At 49.0% G+C, this 26,016-nt stretch overlaps 1 protein-coding gene across 1 annotated transcript; it reads left to right on the top strand.

The window, feature by feature from the left end:
• Positions 1 to 1,502: 1,502 nt before the first annotated feature.
• Positions 1,503 to 25,666, top strand: nkd2b (NKD inhibitor of WNT signaling pathway 2b). The gene is made up of 10 exons (XM_066683921.1): positions 1,503 to 1,698; positions 1,789 to 1,815; positions 1,894 to 1,985; positions 20,751 to 20,802; positions 20,939 to 21,048; positions 21,586 to 21,681; positions 22,654 to 22,798; positions 23,380 to 23,464; positions 23,576 to 23,691; positions 24,879 to 25,666. Exons 1-10 carry the CDS (start codon positions 1,674 to 1,676, stop codon positions 25,343 to 25,345), a joined length of 1,215 nt encoding a protein of 404 aa, XP_066540018.1. The 5' UTR covers positions 1,503 to 1,673; the 3' UTR covers positions 25,346 to 25,666.
• The last annotated feature ends 350 nt before the right edge of the window (positions 25,667 to 26,016 follow it).

Raw genomic sequence — 26,016 nt, 5'->3', positions numbered from 1 at the left:
AGGGAGAGAGAGAGAGAGAGACCCTTACTCTGACTGAGGGAGAGAGAGAGAGAGAGACCCTTACTCTGACTGAGGGAGAGAGAGAGAGAGAGACCCTTACTCTGACTGAGGGAGAGAGAGAGAGAGAGACCCTTACTCTGACTGAGGGGGAGAGAGAGAGAGGGGAGCTCTGATGTAGGTCTGTGTTTAATAATATCTTGAGCTCTGGCACCTGTCGTGAATGAGTGTGTGAGTGAGTGTGGTGCTGTATTATCGCAGAAAGCCCATTACTCAGGAGCTGTAGTTCAGCGGTTGTTCGTTTCATTCCCCAGTAAACATTTAGCCGTTGATTCAACGACTGCCGTCTAATCAACGTTCTCTTGAGGTTGAAAATGAAAGTTGAAAACACGTCCAAACACAGACATTGAAAAGACGACTATTAGACGTATTTTGGACGTCCATTGACGTTATTAATTGGTCCTGAAATAAATTACTTGTATAAAACGCGTTTTGGACGTCCACTGACGTTATCGATTGGTCACCACTTAACTAACTTATTAAGACGGATTTTGGACGTCCATTGACGTTTATAATATGTCCTTGACGGACAGACTACTTTTAGACCTATTTTGAACGTCCAGTGACGCTCCTTGTTTACTGGGTGTGATTTTGTTTTTCAGAGAACACAGCGTGCCCTTCCTTAATCATCCCGTCTGTCTTTGTCCTGTCTCCGTGTCCCTCTACGTCTCCGACACCTGCCGTTTACCCGCAGACGGCGCAGCAACACGCCCGATAAATAACCCCCTAATTGCGATGCCTGCAGGCTGTGTTTCACCCTGCAGCCCGCTCCAGAACCAGGCCTCAGCCTCCAGCCCCAACCGCAGGAGAACAGGGGGCGGGGCTTCAGGGGGTAGTCAAAGGACGCATTGTTACAGACTTTAATCAGCCCCCCCCCCCCCCCAGCCCCAGCCCCAGGGGGACATCTCTCTCTCTCTCTCTCTCTCTCTCTCTCACACACACCCACACACACCTGAACACAACACACATCACAGTCTCCTCCTGAACGACTCTCTGACTCTACATCTACAATGTGGACCAACGAGGGAGGAGTGTCTCACAGAGTGGACAGAGAGTGGACACAGGGTTTAAAAACTCCAGCAGCACTGCTGTGTCTGATCCACTCTACACCAGCACAACACACACTAACACACCACCACCACGTCAGTGTCACTGCAGCGCTGAGAATGATCCACCACCACATCACACCTGCTCTGTGGGGGTCCTGAGCGCTGAGGAACAGGGGGAGAGGGGGTAACAAAGTATGCAGAGCCACACGAGGAGTACAGTCAGTGATTGGTCAGTGGAGGTGGTGAAATGACATGTTGTTATTCCTAGTCAGAGGGCGTGGCATCGCTACCCCCCAGTATCCAATAGGAGAACGCTGTTGGTCTGTGGGCGTGGCTTTAGTAGAAGCTGCAGGCTGAAGAGCGCGCGACTGGGTTCAGTGTCGAGGGGCAGGGGCAGCGCTGCAGTGGCTCTGAGTGGAGTTTCACGTGGAATAACCAAAAAGACAAGTACAGCAAGGCTTTTAAACGGAGCATGGAGAAGGTCTGCGTGTTAAACGATGGCCAGCTCGTGAGGGAAGGATCTGAAGACTAGTTTTAGGAGCTAAAACCTCGAGTTTGAAACATAAAATGGGCAAATTCCAGTCAAAACATGGTGAGTCCCAGAGAACTCTGTTTATTTAGGTTTGATTCTGATATCTCCTCTCAGAACTAAACTCATATCTCTGCTCTTTTGTGGACACAGCCTGCAGACGGAGAGAAAACCCCGAGGGTAAGCAGCTCAGCTTTGGAGGTTCATGTTTGTGCACATTTTGAGGGAGTTTTGGAAGTAATTTCACTCCTGTTTCAGGAGACAGCTTCGTGGTGAATGGCTTTATTTCCAGAAGAGGAGCCGAAGAGGGAGGGAGGTACGGAGCAGAGCAGAAAACCAGTAACATCCAGGTAATGTTTGTATTTTAGTATGTGGTATTTCCTTAAATTGGAAGTTTCTAAGTGCTGAGACTTGAGGAAGGGTTTATAAATGAGAGGGAGCTGCTCTGCCTTCACTTCGAGGAGGTCTCAGTAATGTTTTGGCTCTGACTGGTGATTTGTAGTAATCTTCTGAAAGTCCTCAAAAAGGGAATAAATTTTAGAGTTATTCAGTAATGTCTGGATCATAAGCCCCACTTTTAAATATCCACGGGGTCTTGGGGTCATTCCTTACTTTCCAGGAGTTCCTCTGTGATTTTATTTCCGTCTGGGTGCAGTAAGGAAACCACCTCTCGCTGCGCTCTGATCATTTTAGTCCCGATCGGATTCAGATCTCTGAGAATATCTGTGCAGATGTTGCTTTATACTGTGCTAAGGAGATTTCTGACCACTGCTAATGGCTGTATATCGTCTCCAATGGCACCGGAGACCACCAAGAGAGGCACTCTTAATTTGCTTTTGACTCTCAAACCTTGTGATTAGGAATTCATTTATCTTCTGTAAAGCTCCCTTCTGGGAATCGCTGGACGCAAGACTCTAGAATAAGACTTCATCCTGTGGTGATTTAATGCCATTTAATGCTGATCCCATTTTTAAGGTACTTTAGTAATAAAATGAAAATAGGCCTGTCCTTAAACAGGTTTTAAAAATTAGATTCCTAGATTGAACACTAGGCACTGTCGTGTATTATTGTTCCTGAGATTTGTGTAGACAGGGCGGCTCAGATTAATAGTCAACGCAGAAAACTGCACATATTTGTTAACTTCTGTCCCCCCTTTGTTATAAAAACAAGACTCAACCAACAGTTGTATCTGCTGATTAATGCTGTGACCTGCAGAGGGCATCAGTGAGTAATGTTTGTTTACTTGAGCTTGAGCTTCCCGAGCTGGTAAAAGTGTCAAAGCCGCCTCAAAGCTTGAACTTCATCATCTGGCCGTTTGTTGTTGTTGTACGTGGGTGTGTTTTACAGGAGCCTGATTATTTGTGCGATGCTAACTGCAGGTGTTTTAGCATCTCATAGCCACTTTAGCCTCGTAGCTCCAGTTGGACGTAAACAATCCCGCCCCAGACCCCCAGCGTGTCTCGGATTGGAACAAAGCAGAGAAACTGCGGTTCTTTGAAACATGGCATCGTTCAGACTGAGAAAGCGTCCGACTCCTGGACAGAGCTCAGTCGCAGCAGTCAAACCCTCCTCTGTAACAATGGCTCATTATCCGTGTGGCTGTTATTCCGATAAACATTACACACGCGATTTACGACTGTAACATAAACCAGGCCCGAGCTGGGAAGGGCTGAATTAGTGCCTGACAGCGCTCCATAAATCGCTCGCCTCTGTTCTTCCGCAGGTTCTATAAATCCTTCAGTCGGTTTGGAAACGAATTCCGAACAAAAGGGAAGGACCCTTTAAAAACGACTTCTGATTCCGATTGTTTCACCACGATCCGGTCCTCAAAGGGAACGCAGCTGTCTTTCATCGCGATTAAATAATATCCGAGGGAGTCGAGTCCAGTGACTTGTCGGAACAGCGCTAATGAAGGAGTGTGTGCTTCATCACTCACCCATTCACCCCATTTATCCTTTCTTCTCTCTCCATCAGACTTTCTAATGAGTTTTATATAATACACACAGTGTGTGAGTGACTGGGTGAGTGTGTGAGGCTGTACACGGGTGCGAATGACTGTGTGAGTGTTGGTGTGAGTGAGTGAGTGACTGTGAGACTTGGTGAGTGTGTGAGTGACTGGGTGAGTGTGTGAGTGACTGGGTGAGTGTAGAATATGTCCACAGTGAGTGTGGGAGTGAATGTGTTAGTGTGTAAGATTGTTCACAAGCATGAGTGACTAGGTGAGAGTGTGAGTGACTGGAAGTTTGAGTGTGACTGTGTGAATGTAAGTGACTGGATGAGAATGTGACTGAATGGTCGTTTCTGCGTGACTGAGTGAATGTGTGAGTGACTGTTGATGTTTTGCGTGACTGTGTGAATTTGAGTGACTCGGTGAGTGACCGGGTGAGTGTGTGAGTGACCGGGTGCGTGTGTGAGTGACCGGGTGCGTGTGTGAGTGACCGGGTGCGTGTGTGAGTGACCGAGTGAGTGTGTGAGTGACTGACTGAGTGAGTGTGTGAGTGACTGACTGACTGAGTGAGTGTGTGAGTGACTGACTGACTGAGTGAGTGTGTGAGTGACTGACTGAGTGAGTGTGTGAGTGACTGACTGAGTGAGTGTGTGAGTGACTGACTGAGTGAGTGTGTGAGTGACTGACTGAGTGAGTGTGTGAGTGACTGGGTGAGTGTGTGAGTGACTGGGTGAGTGTGTGAGTGACTGGGTGAGTGTGTGAGTGACTGGGTGAGTGTGTGAGTGACTGACTGAGTGTGTGAGTGACTGACTGAGTGAGTGTGTGAGTGACTGAGTGAGTGTGTGAGTGACTGAGTGAGTGTGTGAGTGACTGACTGAGTGAGTGTGTGAGTGACTGACTGAGTGAGTGTGTGAGTGACTGAGTGAGTGTGTGAGTGACTGACTGAGTGAGTGAGTGTGTGAGTGACTGGGTGAGTGTGTGAGTGACTGTGGAAGTTTGTGAGTGACTGGGTGAGTGTGTGAGTGACTGGGTGAGTGTGTGAGTGACTGGGTAAGTGTGTGACTGACTGAGTGAGTGTGTGAGTGACTGTGGAAGTTTGTGAGTGACTGGGTGAGTGTGTGAGTGACTGGGTGAGTGTGTGAGTGACTGGGTGAGTGTGTGAGTGACTGGGTGAGTGTGTGAGTGACTGGGTGAGTGTGTGACTGAGTGAGTGTGTGAGTGACTGAGTGAGTGTGTGAGTGACTGGGTGAGTGTGTGAGTGACTGGGTGAGTGTGTGAGTGACTGGGTGAGTGTGTGAGTGACCGGGTGTGTGAGTGACTGGGTGAGTGTGTGAGTGACTGGGTGAGTGTGTGAGTGACTGGGTGAGTGTGTGACTGACTGACTGAGTGAGTGTGTGAGTGACTGAGTGAGTGAGTGTGTGAGTGACTGACTGAGTGAGTGAGTGTGTGAGTGACTGGGTGAGTGTGTGAGTGACTGTGGAAGTTTGTGAGTGACTGGGTGAGTGTGTGAGTGACTGGGTGAGTGTGTGAGTGACTGGGTAAGTGTGTGACTGACTGAGTGAGTGTGTGAGTGACTGTGGAAGTTTGTGAGTGACTGGGTGAGTGTGTGAGTGACTGGGTGAGTGTGTGAGTGACTGGGTGAGTGTGTGAGTGACTGGGTGAGTGTGTGAGTGACTGGGTGAGTGTGTGAGTGACTGGGTGAGTGTGTGAGTGACTGGGTGAGTGTGTGACTGAGTGAGTGTGTGAGTGACTGAGTGAGTGTGTGAGTGACTGAGTGAGTGTGTGAGTGACCGGGTGAGTGTGTGAGTGACCGGGTGAGTGTGTGAGTGACCGGGTGAGTGTGTGAGTGACTGGGTGAGTGTATGAAATTGTCCACAGGTAGGAGACTGTGGGAGTGTGTGTATGAGGTACATTGGTGAGTATTTGTTGCTGTGGTCAGTGTGTGTTCCTGCCCTGCGCTCCATGACTCCAGACCCTCCACGACCCTGATCAAGATGAAGTGGTTACAGAAGATGAATGAATGAATAAAAACAGAGGATAAAGCATCAAAAGCAGCTACTGTTCCAGCTGGGACTCGCAGGGTTAACCATTATGAGCGATTAGCACTGTAATCTGTGAGGGGAGGGTGTGTGGGGGGCGTGATGTCATCCATAACTCTCCCCCAGTGAAGTCACACACTGCTCCATGGCTCCAGGCTCCGAGCTCTTAAACATGACCCTCACAGCAGTGACGTAATGCAGGGAGGAAGAATGGAGGCCTTTGAGAAACGCCTTACACTCCACATCCACAACACACAGCTCCGAGGCAGAGAAGCCTGAGACCACCACACACACACACACACACACACACACACGGCTGTCAGAACCTGTGTCAAACCCAGCGCAGAGAGAAACATCCACCCGTTCCTCTGGCGCTGCCAAATAGCACAAACACCAACAACTCCCACGCCACACGCAGACGCCGGACAAGTCTTTACACAGCCCTGAGAACCTGCTCTGTCTGCCGCAGCCGTCCTCACACCTCAGACACTAGAGCTGTCTCACGCTCTCTGTCTCACACTCTCTCTCACACACTCTGGGCCCTAATACCGGTCTCTACTGGACTCTACTCTCTGTCTGGTTCCTGGTCCATGGTTGGTCTCCCACAGTCCCCTATAAACAGAGCTGGACGATACCACCGCAAATCAATATCCCGATCCACCGAACATTTGACCTCGATTATGATTAAGGACGCATTGTTTTGTTGTTGTTTGTTCCCTCATAGTTCACTGACGAGGCTTCCAGCTGTGCTTGACAGCTGTGGGCTCCTGCGCCGGGATGTGGGCTGTGGTGTCGTGTTGTGGTTCCACCTGGTCTCGGTGCGAAGCTGGAGTCGTGTGAACCGTGAGAGGAGCCGTGTTTGGGATTCGTTTTCACAGTGATGGGCCTGTGGTGGCCGAGAGCCAGGACTGAAACCTGATCCGTGAAGATGTGGGTGATCTTACACTCGCTCCCGGGCAGCGTGGACCTGTTCATCTTCATTATGTGGTTTCTGACACTTTGACACTCAGTGTTTTCTATAAACAAGGACTAACGCATGTAGGAGTATTAGACTCCAGGGTTTAGACCTACGGAGCCATGCAGTCTCTCTCTCTCTCTCTCTCTCTCTCTCTCTCCTGTGAGTGAGAGACACAGCCTCCATGTTCAGTGTTGGTCCTGATTCCTGTATGAAGTGGATGTGGTTAATAACAGTGTCAGGATCACTATTTGGCATCTACGCCGTGTACTTGTTTGTTTCATGTCCCTGTTTATTTCACCTTATGAAATAATTTGTGTGTGTGGGGAAATGCAGTTCTCCGGTTGTTTGTGTTCATAAGCTCTGCGTCTTTTAAGGTGGAACGGCGTGTTTGAGGAGAGAGCGACTGTTGCTTGTACACAGCTGAAGTGTAAATCGTCTGAACGCTTTTATTCACTGTTTGAATTCCCACAGAAACTCATGTGTAACTCAAGGTGTTTAGTTTTGTAGCACTTTCGCTCTGTGTTTACTTTCATGCAGTTAGCGCTGTCTTGAATATAGAGTCAGTTCCACCTTAAGTGATCTGTAACATTTAAAATAAGTCAGTGTGACCCCCCTATGGAGCAGGAATAGAGCAACATCCTCATCTCGGTTGGTGCTTTTCAGCGTTTGGAGTCTCTCCGTTGTCTAAAAACCTCCAGATGGCGTTTCTCTGCCGTGAGCAGAGAGAGAGAAAGCCTAGCACCGGACCCAGACACTTTGTTTGTTACCCATTTACAGACACTGGGGCTTCGTAAACACATTAGAGCGGTTTCCAGAGCAAACCGACTGCAGAGCAGCACATGGAGAGGACATGTTGATTAAAATCATGAACACTGCCTTTAAGAGAACTGCTCTCTGTGTTGGAGATGTTCTGGGAGTTTCTGAATCAGGGAGAGAATGCTGTTGTCATTGTTTTGTTTATTTCCCGTCACTAACGTCGGCCGACATCACCGGCTCATCGCTCGCATCGACTGAGCTGGGACCTCCACAGACAGTGAGAAGAGTCGCGGTGTAAAACCTGAACTCTGTGGCGGTGAGAGCCCGGGGAGCGTTACAGTGGTTTCTGACTCAGCGCCACGGGGCCTCGCCGACTGATCAAAGACACACTGGAAAATCAGGCTTTGTTTTTCTTAGTCAGAAACGACAGTGAGAGAGTGATTTCAGACAAGAACTTGGCTCCATATGAGAGAGAGAGAGAGAGAGAGAGAGAGAGAGGGAGGAAGAGAGAGAGAGAGAGAGGGGGGGGAGGAAAGGAGAGGGAGTGTTTGATGGATCATTACAGGCATTGGAGCACTTCTTGTGTAAACACCTGGTGTGAGGTAAAGACAGTAGGAAAGATTAGACCCAGAGAACCAGGAGAGATCAGACCCAGAGAACCAGCAGAGATGAGACCCAGAGAACATCAGACCCAGTGAACCAGGAGAGATCAGACCCAGAGAACCAGCAGAGATCACACCCAGAGAACAGCAGACTCAGAGAACCAGGAGTGATCAGACCCAGACAACCAGGAGTGATCAGACCCAGAGAACATCAGACCCAGAGAACCAGGAGAGATCAGACCCAGAGAACCAGCAGAGATCACACCCAGAGAACAGCAGACCCAGAGAACCAGCAGAGATCACACCCAGAGAACAGCAGACTCAGAGAACCAGGAGTGAACAGACCCAGACAACCAGGAGTGATCAGACTCAGAGGACCAGGAGAGATCAGACCCAGAGAACCAGCAGAGATCAGACCCAGAGAACATCAGACCCAGAGAACCAGGAGAGATCAGACCCAGAGAACCAGCAGAGATCACACCCAGAGAACAGCAGACTCAGAGAACCAGGAGTGATCAGACCCAGACAACCAGGAGTGATCAGACTCAGAGGACCAGGAGAGATCAGACCCAAAGAATCAAGAGAGATCAGACCCAGAGGACCAGGAGAGATCAGACCCAGAGGACCAGGAGAGATCAGACCCAGAGAACCAGCAGAGATCAGACCCAGAGTACCAGCAGAGATCAGATCCAAAGAACATCAGACCCAGAGAACCAGGAGAGATCAGACCCAGAGAACCAGGACAGATCAGACCCAGAGAACCAGCAGAGATCAGATCCAGAGAACAGCAGACTCAGAGAACCAGGAGTGATCAGACCCAGACAACCAGGAGTGATCAGACTCAGAGGACCAGGAGAGATCAGACCCAAAGAATCAAGAGAGATCAGACCCAGAGGACCAGGAGAGATCAGACCCAGAGGACCAGGAGAGATCAGACCCAGAGTACCAGCAAAGATCAGATCCAAAGAACATCAGACCCAGAGAACCAGGAGAGATCAGACCCAGAGAACCAGGACAGATCAGACCCAGAGAACCAGCAGAGATCAGATCCAGAGAACATCAGACTCAGAGGACCAGCAGAGATCAGACCCAGACAACCAGGAGTGATCAGACTCAGAGGACCAGGAGAGATCAGACCCAAAGAATCAAGAGATCAGACCCAGAAAATCAGGACATATCAGACCCATTGCTCTTTTCCACCAACAGGAAACTGGTTGTGTTCTCGTTTGTGAATCTGTAACTGTTTTGCGTGTTTCCACCACCATGAACAGGTTTCTGAACCAGAAAAATCATTTCCCGGCTGGAGCACAGAGCAGTGGGTTCTTCAGCAGGAACCGTGACGGCGTCTGTGGGCGAATGGAGATAAAGAAGCTCCAGAAAGAGCTCAGAGCCTGAAAGTGTTAGGGCGCAGTGGAGCTGGACGGGTCATTTACAGAGTGTTATAGAGATAAATAAAAGGAAATAAAACAGGAAACTGCTCCGTTTGTGTGTGTTTCTGGGGCTGAGTTTAGCGCCACTCACTTTTAGGCGACTGTTCTCCACTGGAGCCACAGTCTGAAACACTCCGACTGTAACAGACAGAACCCTGCATCATTTCCACATGTGTCTCATATCTCACTGTGATCTGACCGCGCTGTAAACAGTGGATTAACCATGACTCTGTCCTGACTCTATCTCTTTATCTCTGACTCTGGAGCTGAATTCAGACACCCACCTGGTCCAGAACCATCAGCCTGTCTTTAAAAGTCCCCCAGCTGTGTTTACACTCACTTCAGAACAGAGCAGGGGCTGTAAGCCTAATTATTCTAATTCAGACTAATTATTCTGGTATAAAGCCATGGTTCATTGAAGATCTCATGCTAACTACACACGTAAACATGTGTGAGTGTGTGGCACCCTGCGAAAGACTGGCGCCCCCTCCAGGGTGTGTTCCCGCCTTGCGCCCAGTGATTCCGGGGAGGCTCCGGACTGAAGCTCCAATCTGAAGAACCACATGATGAAAAGAAGCATTTAATCAGGGTTCTATTTAGCACTTTTTTTAAAAAGAACCCTGGAAGAGCCATGCTGCAGCTGTTGAGCCGAGCTGGTTGAACTCTTTCGGCGCCGCAGGAGGACGGTCTGCCTCTGGTTATATTTTATCACGTGTGGAGTTGAGTACTTGATAATCACCTTGTGATCTGTGAGTGATGGGACATTGTTATAAATCATTTAGGACTTGTACATTTAATACGATTTTTCTTTAATGCATTCTTCCTTTAATGAATCTCAGAACTCAGCCCCTGGGCCACTGTGTAGTTTCATACCTTCAGACCCCCTCCCTGTTCTTAAACTCAGTGCTTTTCTTTCCTGCCCTCTCCCCCCCCCCCCCCCTTTTTCTGCTGGAGGATGGAGAGAGCAGGCTCTCGTGGCTTTGTTTTTCTTTTTTCGGAGACTGGAAGGCGTTTGATGAGTTTTTGGGAGCACTTTTTTCCCCTCCTCTCCCTCCTTTTCCCTCCGCGGTTGTTTTTGGACCAGGCTTCAGTCGATGTGGAGCTGCGAGCCTTCATCTCTGAATGAAAAGCATGTGGCCGGGGTCCAGAACAGCGGGGTCTTTCAGCAGGCTCCAGTTTATACAGCAGAAATCCTGCAGGAAAAGAGGAGTGGAGGGTGGAGGAGGGTGGAAGGAGCCTGTTTTTCTGGGGCCTTTGAAGGGGGTTTGGGGGGGGCAGTGTTTAAAGAGCAGGAAGGTTTGGGGTCGGACGTGACGGACTGTTGGTGTTAATGATAGTGGCGTGTAGTTTTTGTACGAATGGGTGCTTTAAGAAGTTTCCCTTTTCATTATTTACATTCTTCAGTGAATATTCATCAAATATTCATCAATACTCATTAATATTCATCAACGCTCATCAGATCTGAATGTTGTTTGGATGGATGTAATATGGAATTATGAAGTTTTGGAAACAGGTTCTTGGTGCTAACACATCGCTGATCATGTTTCTCACTCTGTGTGTGTGTGTGTGTGTGTGTGTGTGTGTGTGTGAGATGAATGAGAGGTCCTCAGGATGAAACACTCGGTGCCTTTGAAATGTTCTTCCACAGTCGAGGCGTCTGTCGGTCGGCCAAAGCAAACAGCGGCTTCTAATGTCAACACCTGCGCAGCCAGAACACTCCAGAGTGTGTGTGTGTGTGTATGTGTGTGTGTGTGTGTGTGTGTGTGTGCGTGGAGGAGAAGGAAAGAATGAGAAGGAAAATCATGTTGCAGGAGCTGAAGTTTGGAATGCATGTGTGTGTATGTTTGGTGTCTCTGTGTGTGTGTGTGTGTGTGTGTGTGTGTGTGTGTGTGTGTGTGTGTGTGTGTGTGTGTGTGTTTGATGGAAGGCCCGTAAAGTGTTTGTTTATTTGAAGGATATTTATACAGTGAGAGGGCTTTGAAGGTGGCTATTTTTCTCCAAAGCCTCTTGTAAATTAATCCTCTGTAACTCTAACTCCGGGGGGTTGGGGGTGGAGGAGGTGGAGGATGTGGAGAGGGTCAAGGAGGTAGAGTATGTAGAGGAGGTGGAGGTGATGGAGAAAGTGTAGAGGGTGGAGAAGGTGGAGAGGCTGGAGGAGGTAGAGAGTGTAGAGGAGGTGGACAGTGAGCGAGACAGGGACAGGCAGTGGCAGTGGGACAGTGAGTGAGACAGGGACAGGAAGTGGCAGTGGGACAGGAAGTGGCAGTGGGACAGTGAGTGAGACATGGACAGTGAGTGAGACAGGGACAGGCAGTGGCAGTCGTAGTGGGACAATGAGTGAGACAGGGACAGTGAGTGAGACGGGGACAGTGAGTGAGACAGAGACAGGCAGTGGGACAGTGAGTGAGACATGGACAGGCGGTGGCAGTCGTAGTGGGACAGTGAGTGAGACAGGGACAGTGAGTGAGACGGGGACAGTGAGTGAGACAGGGACAGGCAGTGGCAGTAGCAGTAGAACAGTGAGTGAGACAGGGACAGTGAGTGAGACGGGGACAGTGAGTGAGACAGGGACAGGCAGTGGCAGTAGAACAGTGAGTGAGACAGGGACAGGCAGTGGCAGTAGCAGTAGAACAGTGAGTGAGACGGGGACAGTGAGTGAGACAGGGACAGGCAGTGGCAGTAGCAGTAGAACAGTGAGTGAGACGGGGACAGTGAGTGAGACGGGGACAGTGAGTGAGACAGGGACAGTGAATGAGACAGGGACAGGCAGTGGCAGTAGGACTGTGAGTGAGACATGTACAGTGAGTGAGACGGGGACAGTGAGTGAGACAGGGACAGGCAGTGGCAGTAGGACAGTGAGTGAGACGGTGACAGTGAGTGAGACAGGGACAGGCAGTGGCAGTGAGACCGTGAGTGAGACAGGGACAGGCAGTGGCAGTGAGACAAGGACAAGCAGTGGCAGTAGGACAGTGAGTGAGACGGTGAGAGTGAGTGAGACAGGGACAGGCAGTGGCAGTAGGACGGTGAGTGAGACGGTGACAGTGAGTGAGACAGGGACAGGCAGTGGCAGTAGGACGGTGAGTGAGACGGTGACAGTGAGTGAGACAGGGACAGGCAGTGGCAGTAGGACGGTGAGTGAGACGGTGACAGTGAGTGAGACAGGGACAGGCAGTGGCAGTAGGACGGTGAGTGAGACGGTGACAGTGAGTGAGACAGGGACAGGCAGTGATGTTCAGAATGGACAGAGCTTAAAGGTTAAAAGTTGATCGATGCCTGTAAAGGGTTAACTGCGCTCTGTCTGCGCAGGAAGAGAGAGAGAAAACCTGGAGCTAGACTCTCCTCGGCCCGGCTGACGCTGTTGGCCTAGAGCTCTGGATCGGATCCTGCCTTTGATCCGGCGGAGCTTCAGCCAAGTGAAACACGGGCCACTCCAGGGTTATTACGTTTTAGTGCGTGAGGTATGTTTCCATATAAACCCTTCCTCTCCGCTCCCCTCATCCTCTCCCAAACGCAGTGGGCCTCACCGGTCCCGGGCTGAGCGCGGACAGTAACGCAGCTTTAGATGGTGTCTCCTCAGACCCAAACATCTCTGGAGTGATGGAGGTCCATCTGATACATTCAGGATGAGCTGGAGTGGCTTTAAAGCATTTATGATCCAAAAGGAACCATCCAGTGTGTGTGTGTGTGTGTGTGTGTGTGAGAGAGAGAGAGAGTGAGAGAGTGAGAGAGAGATTTCCCTGATGAAACTTCATCCCTTCTCCACATTCCAGAAATCCTGCTCTGCTCTCCCTCCATTGGGGTTTCAGACACCCTAAACCCTAAAGCTTCCTGTCGGAGGAACACACACACACACACACACACACACACATGATCTCTAGAGCAGAGACAGAGGAGAGGTTTGGGAAGGACTTGGCTCTGTTTCTGATCTCAGGTATTACACATTTATGGGCAGAAGCCTCCTGAAATGAGTGAGATTCTTTGGTAGTTCCTCTCTCTTCTTCTGTAATGGAGCTTTTCCACTGCACATTCTCTACTCAACTCTACACAGACGTCTAATGGACTCTAGAGACCAGCAGAGACCAGTAGAGTCCAGTAGAGACGGGGCGATGCAGTGGAAAACCACCATTACACTAAGTCTTTGAGCTACGGTGGGGGGACTTTCACTCCTTGAATTATGAGTATGAGCAGTGTCGCCCCCTGTTCTTCCTGTATTGTACTGCAGTCTGTCAGAAAGACCACACAGACCACGTCCACACTGAGGGCTCTTGTCGTCAAGTAAACAATGCAGTTTCAATTTGATCAAGTACATTTGGTCCTGTTTTGGGTTCTAGATCACAACAAATGAAAGAACAGGGCCCAGAGCGAGAAGAAGTGGAGCCTCCCCTCTCAGGCCTCCACACACGTGTAGGTCGGGCCATTATTCTCCTCGTAAAGCGCCGCTCACATCTGAGAGTGGTTATCCGTCGCAGCGGCGGGCTTCAAAGCATCAGTCTGATGTGGAGGGAGAGAGAGAGAGAGACAAAGAGAGAGAGAGAGAAAGAGAGACAGAGAGAGCGAGAGAGAGGGTGAGTGGGTGGGGGGGGCCTGGACCTCCACATTCCTCACAGATTCGGAATAGCTGCAAATGGGCCACTCTTATCCTGCTCTCTCCATCACTACACACTTCCAGATGTGTGTGTGTGTGTGTGTGTGTGTGTGTGTTTGTGTGTGTGTGTGTAGGCTGGAAAGCCTGTTTTAACATCGATGCTCTTTGTGTTTTGTTGCAAAAACATGAACCTTTACAGTCTTTATTAAAAAGCATTAGTGTAGCCTATTGGGTGTGTGGAACAGTGGAACTGTGTTCTCTGGAGCGATGGGGTTCCTCTGGTGTGTGGAACAGTGGAACAGTGTTCTCTGGAGCGATGGGGTTCCTCTGGTGTGTGGAACAGTGGAACAGTGTTCTCTGGAGTGATGGGGTTCCTCTGGTGTGTGGAACAGTGGAACTGTGTTCTCTGGAGCGATGGGGTTCCTCTGGTGTGTGGAACAGTGGAACAGTGTTCTCTGGAGTGATGGGGTTCCTCTGTTGTGTGGAACAGTGGAACTGTGTTCTCTGGAGCGATGGGGTTCCTCTGGTGTGTGGAACAGTGGAACTGTGTTCTCTGGAGCGATGGGGTTCCTCTGGTGTGTGGAACAGTGGAACTGTGTTCTCTGGAGCGATGGAGTTCCTCTGGTGTGTGGAACAGTGGAACTGTGTTCTCTGGAGCGATGAGGTTCCTCTGGTGTGTGGAACAGTGGAACTGTGTTCTCTGGAGCGATGGGGTTCCTCTGGTGTGTGGAACAGTGGAACTGTTTTCTCTGGAGCGATGGGGTTCCTCTGGTGTGTGGAACAGTGGAACTGTGTTCTCTGGAGCGATGGGGATCCTCTGGTGTGTGGAACAGTGGAACTGTGTTCTCTGGAGCGATGGGGTTCCTCTGGTGTGTGGAACAGTGGAACTGTTTTCTCTGGAGCGATGGGGTTCCTCTGGTGTGTGGAACAGTGGAACTGTGTTCTCTGGAGCGATGGGGTTCCTCTGGTGTGTGGAACAGTGGAACTGTGTTCTCTGGAGCGATGGGGTTCCTCTGGTGTGTGGAACAGTGGAACTGTGTTCTCTGGAGCGATGGGGTTCCTCTGGTGTGTGGAACAGTGGAACTGTGTTCTCTGGAGCGATGGGGTTCCTCTGGTGTGTGGAACAGTGGAACTGTGTTCTCTGGAGCGATGGGGTTCCTCTGGTGTGTGGAACAGTGGAACAGTGTTCTCTGGAGTGATGGGGTTCCTCTGGTGTGTGGAACAGTGGAACTGTGTTCTCTGGAGCGATGGGGTTCCTCTGGTGTGTGGAACAGTGGAACAGTGTTCTCTGGAGTGATGGGGTTCCTCTGTTGTGTGGAACAGTGGAACTGTGTTCTCTGGAGCGATGGGGTTCCTCTGGTGTGTGGAACAGTGGAACTGTGTTCTCTGGAGCGATGGGGTTCCTCTGGTGTGTGGAACAGTGGAACTGTGTTCTCTGGAGCGATGGAGTTCCTCTGGTGTGTGGAACAGTGGAACTGTGTTCTCTGGAGCGATGAGGTTCCTCTGGTGTGTGGAACAGTGGAACTGTGTTCTCTGGAGCGATGGGGTTCCTCTGGTGTGTGGAACAGTGGAACTGTTTTCTCTGGAGCGATGGGGTTCCTCTGGTGTGTGGAACAGTGGAACTGTGTTCTCTGGAGCGATGGGGATCCTCTGGTGTGTGGAACAGTGGAACTGTGTTCTCTGGAGCGATGGGGTTCCTCTGGTGTGTGGAACAGTGGAACTGTGTTCTCTGGAGCGATGGGGTTCCTCTGGTGTGTGGAACAGTGGAACTGTGTTCTCTGGAGCGATGGGGTTCCTCTGGTGTGTGGAACAGTGGAACTGTGTTCTCTGGAGCGATGGGGTTCCTCTGGTGTGTGGAACAGTGGAACTGTGTTCTCTGGAGTGATGGGGTTCCTCTGGTGTGTGGAATGTTTGGGCCTCGTGTTGTGCCATACCTCAGCAGCAAGACTCAGCTGTGTGGAGGAACACCAACAAGTTTGACAACAACGTCCAGTATCTGCCCCCTATGGAGCAGGAATAGAGCAACATCCTCATCTTGGTTGGTGCTTTTCAGTGTTTGGAGTCTCTCTGTTGTCTAAAAACCTTCAGATGCAGAAAGAAAGCCTAGCATACGGGACCGAGACACTTTGTTTTTTTAAACACATAAGACCAGTTTCTGGCGCAAATCGACTGCAGAGCAGCACACGGAGAGGAGACACACTCAGAGTTTTTTGATCACAGTCGTGGATGTCACTTTTAAAAGTGTTGTTATATTATCTTTATATCAGTGGCATAAAATCATCTTAAAATGACAATAATATCATTTCTCGCTGTTAGTTCTGAGCGCCCATCGTGACAGGCCTAGGCTAAACCCTACCCATACGAGTACAGACTGAGACACACACTCCTGATTAATGCTCCTGGATCTCCCTGTAGGATGTAAATGAGATGTAAATGAGATGTAAACACTGGCTATGGTTTTACATTTCAGTCGTAACGACAGTCTGCGCTCGAGGTGAAGCAGGGCGTTGGTGTAGACGCTGGGGTCTTCTTTGAGAGTGTGTGGGATTCCTGTCCCTCCTTTTGCAGAGAGGGAGGGGCTGATGGTATCAGGCTGAAGAATGTCACTGTATCAGCAGATCTCAGTGTTTACCCCCATCCTCACACTATGAACTCCCGCTAGCACAACCGCTAACACCCAATTAACCCTCCCCCTCCTGCCCTCACAGCTCCTGATCTCTATCAGCTCTCACCACAGCTTCAGCTGGAGTAGATGTTGTAGTTTAGTTGTAGTTAAGCTGGAGTAGGTGTTGTAGTTCAGTCGTAGTTAAGCTGGAGTAGGTGTTGTAGTTTAGTCGTAGCTAAGCTGGAGTAGGTGTTGTAGTTTAGTCGTAGCTAAGCTGGAGTAGGTGTTGTAGTTTAGTCATAGTTTAGCTGGAGTAGGTGTAGTTTAGTCATAGTTTAGCTGGAGTAGGTGTTGTAGTTTAGTCATAGTTTAGCTGGAGTAGGTGTAGTTTAGTCATAGTTTAGCTGGAGTAGGTGTTGTAGTTTAGTCATAGTTTAGCTGGAGTAGGTGTAGTAGTTTAGTCATAGTTTAGCTGGAGTAGGTGTAGTTTAGTCATAGTTTAGCTGGAGTAGGTGTTGTAGTTTAGTCGTAGTTAAGCTGGATTAGGTGTTGTAATTTAGTCAGAGTTTAGCTTGAGTAGGTGTTGTAGTTTTGTCGTAGTTTAGCTTGAGTAGATGTTGTAGTTTAGTTGTAGTTAAGCTGGAGTAGGCGTTGTAGCTTAGTTGTAGTTAAGCTGGAGTAGACGTTGTAGTTTAGTCGTAGTTAAGCTGGAGTAGACGTTGTAGTTTAGTCGTAGTTAAGCTGGAGTAGGTGTTGTAGTTTAGTCGTAGTTAAGCTGGAGTAGGCGTTGTTATTGAAGCTGGGGTTGTAGTTTAATTGGAGTTGTATTTGGACTTGGACTAGTTATAGTTGGAGTTAGATTTTATTTGGTGGTTGAGGTTGTAGTTGTTGTAGTTGTGTTCACACTTTGTTTGATTTCCTGTAGTTGTGTTTTATCACGTTAAACTGGTGTGTGTTCACTGGGCTTCAGACCGGAGGGGGTGAAGGTTGGTGGGGGGGCGTCTTTTGATCTCTGCTTTTTGCTATGGATGAATTACGCCTCAGAATTTCACACTGGCAAACACACACACACACACACACACACACACACACACAGATTCTCTCACACACTCTCGGGTCATGGTAGTGGATGTTTGCTGAGTGCTTCAGCTAACATGGACGATTAAGTGTTACTACCCTCGCTGTAAGAAGAGACTAGTCCTGAAAGCTTGTCACGATGAGACACAACTAAAAGCTCTCGTCTGGAGATATAAGGGTTAAACACACAACAGGAAACTGGCCAATCAGGATTTTCTGCCTGAGAAAGAACAGAAATCAAATTCACTTCGTAACTAACTCCATAATCATGACACAGCTATTACATCGTAACACAGTTAATAACTGCACACTTCTAAACGTCTCCTTTATTCTCATTATTCTCTCATCTTGAGTAGTTGTTGACTCACAGTTGGTAATCTCATGTTGTTGTTGTTGTTGTTGTTGTTGGTTTATCTCGTTGTCTCACAGTTGGTTTATCTAATGTTGTGGTTGGTTTATCTCATGTTGTTTTTGTGGGTTTATCTCGTGTCGTTCTTGTCTCATTGTTTTTCTAGTGTTGTTTTTGGTTTATCTCATGTTATTGTTGTTGTCTCGTTGTTGGTTCATCTCATGTTGTTGTTGGTTTATCTCATGTTGTCTCGTTGCTGGTTTATCTCGTGTCGTTCTTGTCTCATTGTTTTTCTAGTGTTGTTTTTGGTTTATCTCATGTTATTGTTGTTGTCTCGTTGTTGGTTCATCTCATGTTGTTGTTGGTTTATCTCATGTTGTTGTTGTTGTTGTTGTCTCGTTGCTGGTTTATCTCGTGTCGTCTTGTTGGTTAATATAGTGTTGTTGTCTCATTGTTGGTAAACCTCCTGTTGTTGTTGTTGTTGTCTCGTTGTGGGTTTATCTTGTGTTGGTGACAGTATTAGTGGCAGTGTCTGTGCTGAGCTGTTTGTCCTGGTGTGTATATGGACTCCTGGCGGTGTGTGTGTGTGTGTGTGTGTGGGGGGGGGTGTTTAATGTAGTAGTGGGGGATGGGCTCTTAGCTCTGACCCAGAGGTGACCCCTGTCCAGCACCAAGGCCCTGAGGAACTTCACAGTTGGACTCAGGCCTTTTGCTGTTGTGGAGAAGTTGCCGCAGAATCCACACACTTGCCAGAAACACACACACACACACACACACACACACACACACACACAAACACTGCAGAAGTACAGCACCAGTCCAAATGTGTGCTGGACCATCAGCTGATACCAGTCAAGTGTATTTTTCCTTAAAAATCTTTAAGATGATCTGCTTTGAATGTCCCCCTCTGTTCAGAGTTACAGATGGAGACATTATTCCCGAGATAAAAGTCCCCTAGGTTTCCTGGAGTGTGTGAGAGGGCAGATTCCAGTCTCTGTCTCAGTCTCAGTGAGGAGTGTGTTCTTACACAGATCTTTATCTTGGCGGGAGGCGGCTGCAGTGCTGGTTGAACATGTGATGATCACATGTCCCTCCTGGGAGCGATAGGACGCCGCCCTGTGATTGGCTGTTGCTGGTGGCAGTTTGAGCTGAAACTCTGAGTCCTCCATTTACTGCTCCAACTCATCCTCCTCCACCTTCTCCTCCTTCTCCTCCATCTCCTCCACCAACTCATCCTTCTCCACGTTCTTCTCCTCCTCCACCCCCTCCTCCTCCAACTCATCCTCCTACACCTTCTTCTCCACCTCATCGTCCTACACCTTCTTCTCCACCTCATTGTCCTACACCTTCTTCTCCACCTCATCCTCCTTCTCCTCCATCCCCTCCTCCAACTCATCCTCCTCCACATTCTCCTCCACCTCATCCTCCTACACCTTCTTCTCCACCTCATCCTCCTACACCTTCTTCTCCACCTCATCGTCCTACACCTTCTTCTCCTCCTCCATCTCCTCCTCCTCCAACTCATCCTCCTCCACCTTCTCCTCCTCCTCTATCTCCTCCTCCACCTCATCCTCCTACCCCAGCTTCTCCTCCTCCTCCTGCTCCAACTCATCCTCCTCTTCCTCCTCCACCTCACCCTCCTCCACCTCATCGTCCTCCATCTCCTCCTCCAACGCAACCTCCTCAAACTCATTCTCCTACACAACCTTCTCCTCCAACTCCTCCTCCACCACATCCTCCTCCACCTCATCCTCCTCCACCTTCTCCTCCTCCTCCAACTCATCCTTCTCCACCATCTCCTCCTGCAACTCATCCTCCTCCTCCTCCAACTCATCCTTCTACACCTTCTCCTCCTCTTCCACCTTGTTCTCCTCCACCAACTCATCCTTCTCCACGTTCTTCTCCTCCTCCACCCCCTCCTCCTCCAACTCATCCTCGTCCACCTCCTACACCACCTTCTCCCCCTCTTCCACCTTGTCCTCCACCATCTACTCCTCCTCCTCCTCTGTAGAGTGTAGAAAGCACATCTGGTTCTGAGCAGGGGCCATGTTTCCTGTGGAATGGAGATGTTTAGTTTCTGGAGGCCCCCTGCCTCTCCGGTTACAGGGTGCTGGACGGAGGGGGAGTTGTTTATTTCGCTGTTTTCGTTTCATCAGTTTCCTCAGTGGTGGGCCTCCAGCGAGGCGTCCTCCGTCTCCACCACAGAGATACTCTTCTAAACATCACTGACTCAGGGTTATTTCAGACCGGCGTTACAAAGTTTTACACAGCACTGAACTGCAGCGTCACTGGAGCTCAACACGCTCTGAGGAGAACACTCAGCGCCCCCCGCTCTCACTCTTTAGTGACACCACAAGCACAAAGCTGCTCTCCCCTTATAATAATACTATTGTTTAAAGTGATCACATGGTACAGTATCTGCGCTGGGATTGGCTGTGTGAGAGACCCATATTTTTCATTTCACCATCTCCACCCTGTAATTGTACAATCTGTTCATCAGATTATTGCTCTGCATACTTTGTTACCCATGTGTTAGTGTGTTGGGCTGGTACGGGCGGATCAGATACAGTCAGTAACAGCTAATCTCTCGTTGATTTCTCTCTGTCTCTGTCTCTCTCTCTCTCTCTCTCTCTCTCTCTCTCTTTCTCTCTCTCTCTCCCCTCCATCCCTCTCTCTCTCTCTCTCCCCCCTCCATCCCTCTCTCTCTCTCACTCTCTCTCTCTTTCTCTCTCTCTCTCTCTCCCCCTTCCTCTCTCTCTCTCACAGAGTGCTGAACTGAAGGATGGACAGTTTGTAGATCATCACTGCCCCCTGGAGGGTAGGCACAGGATTACACACCAAACAAATGAGCGATGGGGGATATAGGGCATTAATTGCATTCTTTTTCTATTTGTTACTGAGTGAGTTTGTATCATTTACAGTGACTCTGTGTGTGTGTGTGTGTGTGTGTTTAGTGGTCCTGCCCTCTGAGAAAGCAGAGGGCTGTGAGAGTTCCCTGCAGTTTGCTCAGTGTGAAGAAGGAGAGAAAGAGATCAGCAAAGGGAGAAAACACATCAGTGTGGATGTAAGAAACACACACACACACACACACATTCCCTGACAATAAAGACGTCAAAAATTCGAAATGTCTATCAAACAAAACATAAAACATCAGATACCAGTGTGATTCTGTGGTTTTGGGATTTTCTCTGTGTGTGTCTGTCTGTGTGTGTGTGTGTCTGTGTGTGTGTGTGTCTGTGTGTGTGTGTCTGTGTGTGTGTGTCTGTGTGTCTGTGTGTGTGTCTGTGTGTGTGTCTGTGTCTGTGTGTGTGTCTGTGTGTGTGTCTGTGTGTCTGTGTGTCTGTGTGTCTGTGTGTGTGTGTGTGTGTGTGTGTGTCTGTGTGTGTGTGTCTGTGTGTGTGTGTCTGTGTGTGTGTCTGTGTGTCTGTGTGTCTGTGTGTCTGTGTGTCTGTGTGTGTGTCTGTGTGTCTGTGTGTGTGTGTCTGTGTGTGTGTGTCTGTGTGTGTGTGTCTGTGTGTGTGTGTGTGTGTGTCTGTGTGTGTGTCTGTGTGTGTGTGTGTGTCTGTGTGTGTGTCTGTGTGTGTGTTTGTGTGTGTAACAGGAGCTGGAGTGTGATGTGTCTGTGGAGGATGATAACAGACAGGAATGGGTCTTCACTCTCTATGACTTTGACAACAGCGGCAAAGTGACCAAAGAGGTGAGACTTTACTGCAGTTCACACCCCACTCCACTCACATGCATTAAAGTAACTCTAGGTAGTATTTTACCTTCAAATTACAGCAGCTACGGGGGCTTTAATAGGTCCCGACTCTGTCTGTCTCTCTGTCTGACTGTCTGTCTCTCTGACTGTGTCTCTTGTCTGTCTCACTGTCTCTCTGACTGTCTGTATCTCTCTGTCTGTCTGACTGTCTGTCTCTCTGACTGTGTCTCTGTCTGTCTCACTGTCTCTCTGACTGTCTGTATCTCTCTGTCTGTCTGACTGTCTGTCTCTCTGACTGTCTGTATCTCTCTGTCTGTCTGACTGTCTCTCTGACTGTCTGTATCTCTCTGTCTGTCTGACTGTCTCTCTGACTGTCTGTATCTCTCTGTCTGTCTCACTGTCTCTCTGACTGTCTGTATCTCTCTGTCTGTCTCTCTGTCTGACTGTCTGTCTCTCTGACTGTGTCTCTGTCTGTCTCACTGTCTCTCTGACTGTCTGTATCTCTCTGTCTGTCTGACTGTCTGTCTCTCTGACTGTGTCTCTGTCTGTCTCACTGTCTCTCTGACTGTCTGTATCTCTCTGTCTGTCTGACTGTCTGTCTCTCTGACTGTGTCTCTGTCTGTCTCACTGTCTCTCTGACTGTCTGTATCTCTCTGTCTGTCTCTCTGTCTGACTGTCTGTCTCTCTGACTGTGTCTCTGTCTGTGTGTCTCTCTGTCTCTCTGACTATCTGTATCTCTCTGTCTGTCTTTCTGTCTGTGTGTCTCTCTGTCTGTCTCTCTGACTGTCTGTCTCTGTCTGTGTGTCTCTCTCTCTGTCTGTCTCTGTATCTGACCCTGATCCTATGGGGTTTTGTTTTCAGAATAAGTGATGAATGTTCTCTGTCACAAAAAGACCTCCATCCAGTGTTTAGAAAAGTGCCCGGTCCTAGTGTGTATGTGTGTGTGTGTGTGTGTGTCTGTGTTTTCAGGACATGTCCAGTCTCATGCACACTATCTACGATGTGGTGGACTCCTCAGTGAATCACTCGTGTCACAGCAAGAGTAAAACACTGAGAGTGAAACTGACCGTTACTCCGGACCCTGGCAACCGCCGCAGAGAACACACACACTCCGGTAACACACACATACACACTCACACACACACAAATACACACACTCCAGTAACACACACATACAAACACTCCGACCCCAGCAACCGCCGTAGAGAGCACACACAGTCTGGTAACACACGCACACACACACTCACACACACACTCACACACACAAACAAACAAATACACACACTCCAGTAACACACACATACAAACACTCCGACCCCAGCAACCACCGTAGAGAGCACACACACTCCGGTAACACAGCAGAGAACACTCCCATTCTGTTAACACACACACACACACACAGAGAGAGAGAGAGAGAGAGAGAGAGAAACATGATCAATAATAAATGAGCAACAAGAACCCGCTTTATTTATACATCCTTCCATAATTCCACATCACGTCCGTCTCAGATATAATCTTTCTGTGATTCCATACTGTATTTATCCAAACATCAAACTACATTCTTCCATAATTCCGTGGTGTATCCCTCAGATTTCCACACTACATCCGTCTGTACCACATCTGTACTTTCACACCACATCCTTCACTTTTCCACGCTTCATGTTTCCTCTCCCCCATTCCCGGGGTTCCCTTTAGAGCGAGACCGGAGCGGTGTCCGAGCGGAGTCTGCTCAGCCGGAGGACGTCCGAGCAGTGGACAGACGACATTCCTCACACATCAGGTCAGACACTCACACACTCTCACACACACACAAAAACACACCACATCATGCCGTCCCTCTGTCCCTCTAACCCCAAATGTGTGTGTGTGTGTTTGTTGTGTCCGGTTTCAGAGCGCAGGGGTCTGACGCTCCGGAAAGACGGCACTACTGCGTGGATGAGAACACGGAGCGGAGGAACCACTACCTGGACCTGGCCGGGATGGAGAACTATACGTCCAGGCTGGAGGGTCAGTCGGAGCAGACAGGGCAGATACACACCGGGGTTTTAATGTTTTGGACAGTTGTATCTGGACTGTATCTGTCGTCATAGTTGTAATATTTATATAATATTATTATCATATTATAGGTATTATTAGGGTCACATTGGGACACCTTAGCAACCACCTGCAGTAACCTAGCAACAACCATAGCAACAACCTAGAACACCATAACAATTACCATAGCAACCACCTAGAACAATTTAGCAATTACCTAAAATACCATAACAACCACCTGGAACACCATGATAAATACTCTAACAACCACCTGAAATACCATAACAAATACTATAGCAACCACCCAGAACAACCTAGCAACCACTTGAATACCATTAAAAAATACCATAGCAGCCACCTGGAACACCATAAAAAATGCTCTAGCAACCACCTGAAATATCATAACAAATACCATAGCAGCCACCTAGAACAACTTAGCAACCACCTGAAATACGATAACAAATGCTATAGCAACCACCTAGAACAACTTAGCAACCACCTGAAATACGATAACAAATGATATAGCAACCAGGTGGAGCATCTTAGCAACCACCTGAAATAGCATAACAAATGCTAAACCAAACAACTACAACGCCATAACTAATTCCATAACAACCACAGGTAACATTTTAGCGACCACCTGGAACACTTAGCATCCACCTGAAATACCATAACAAATGCCATAGCAACCACCTGGAACATCTTAGCAACCACCAAGAAAAACCTTTACAACACAATTGCTGCCCACTTAGCACCACCTGAAATAACCTAGTCTCGCATCGCCAGAGTCTCTAGAGAAAGTCTGGTACTTTTCATTCCCTAAACATGGCAAGAACCACCTACTACTTCAGCAAAAGGAATGTGACAGACATGCAAAACAACCAATCACAAGCCTGCTATTTTGGCATGACTTGTAAAAGGAGGCAGACAGCCAATCAGAGTGCAGCTGGCAGAATCCTCACAGTAAGGCCAGGTTAGTCCATCGTAGCGCCATAGCCACTACCTTAAGTACCATAGCAACTGCAATTGCAACCACCTGGAAAACCTTAGCAACCACTTAAATGAACTAATAATGAGTATAAACCATGCTTTGTTTATTGAGTAGTCGAGTAATCCCTTTGATCTCTGATGTAAAGTCTGTTTTCCCCACTTTTCCTTAGCGATGACGCCCCCTGCTGCCCATCAGGATCCGTCTTCCGCCTCTCGAGGGTCCCACTCCCAGAGCCGCTCTCGTTCTCATGACCCGGAGTCTCACGTTCAGCAGCAGCGCCGCCCACAGGCCGGCACCGGTCACTGCAGCCGTCCAGCCCCAACCTACGGGAAATCTCCCAGAGGGGTGTCCAAAGGGGGCGCAGTGACCCCGGGGCAGAGGGGCAGCAAGTGTTATACCCATACACACCACGGGGGGCAGGACGTTTATCACCTGACCCAGCAGAGCCAATCACAATCGTCCACTCAGCTCCAGCACAGCCACAGCAAGAGGCTGAAGTCCAGGGTGAAGCAGCAGCAGCAGCCTTCGCCCGACAGAGACTCGCCCGGTGCCCCGCCCCCCGTCCAGCGACACGAGCATCACCACCACCATGAGCACCATCATCATCATCACTACCACCACTACCACCAGACGTGACCCGGTGCTCACACGCGCAGCCGTGACGGATCCCGGCCTGATTCAGGGGCTCAGGCAGGTCCCGGGATTGGTTCCTTAGGGCTGTGATGTTGTGATGTTTGAAACCCTGGCTGACTCTGTCTGTGATTTTGAAACTGGACAAGAGGACAGGAGTGATTCAGGACCAGAGCTGATGACCACTGCTCGCTCTCTCTGTTTCTGTTTCTCACACACACACACACACACACACACACACACATTCTCTTTCTCATTGTCTCTCTCTCTCACTATTTCCCTGTCATGTTCACTCTCTATCTCTCTCTCTCTCTCCCCCTCTCTCTATGTCTCTCATCCTCTCTCTCTCTCTCTCTCTCTCTCTCTCTCTCTCTCTCTCTCTCTCTCTCTCTCTCATTCTCTTTGTGTATCTCTTCCTTTCTCTCTCTTACACACACACTCACACATTCTCTCCCTCTCACTCAGTCTCTATCTCTCCTCTTATTCTCTCTCTCCATGTCTCACTCTGTCTGTCTCTCTTTCATCTTCTCAGACTCTCTATCTCTCCCTCCCTTCCTCTCTCTTTCTCTCTCTTCCCCCTATCTGTCTCTCATCCTCTCTCTCTCTCTCTCTCTCTCCTCTCTCTCTCTCTTATTCTCTCTCTCTGTCTCTCTCTGTCTCATTCTCTCTCTCTCTCT

The sequence above is a fragment of the Hoplias malabaricus genome, chromosome 1, assembly GCF_029633855.1.
Source record: "Hoplias malabaricus isolate fHopMal1 chromosome 1, fHopMal1.hap1, whole genome shotgun sequence".
In the NCBI taxonomy this organism is placed as follows: domain Eukaryota; kingdom Metazoa; phylum Chordata; class Actinopteri; order Characiformes; family Erythrinidae; genus Hoplias; species Hoplias malabaricus.
The sequence above is the reverse complement of the archived record's forward strand: the minus strand, read 5'-3'. Positions and strand labels throughout refer to the sequence as shown.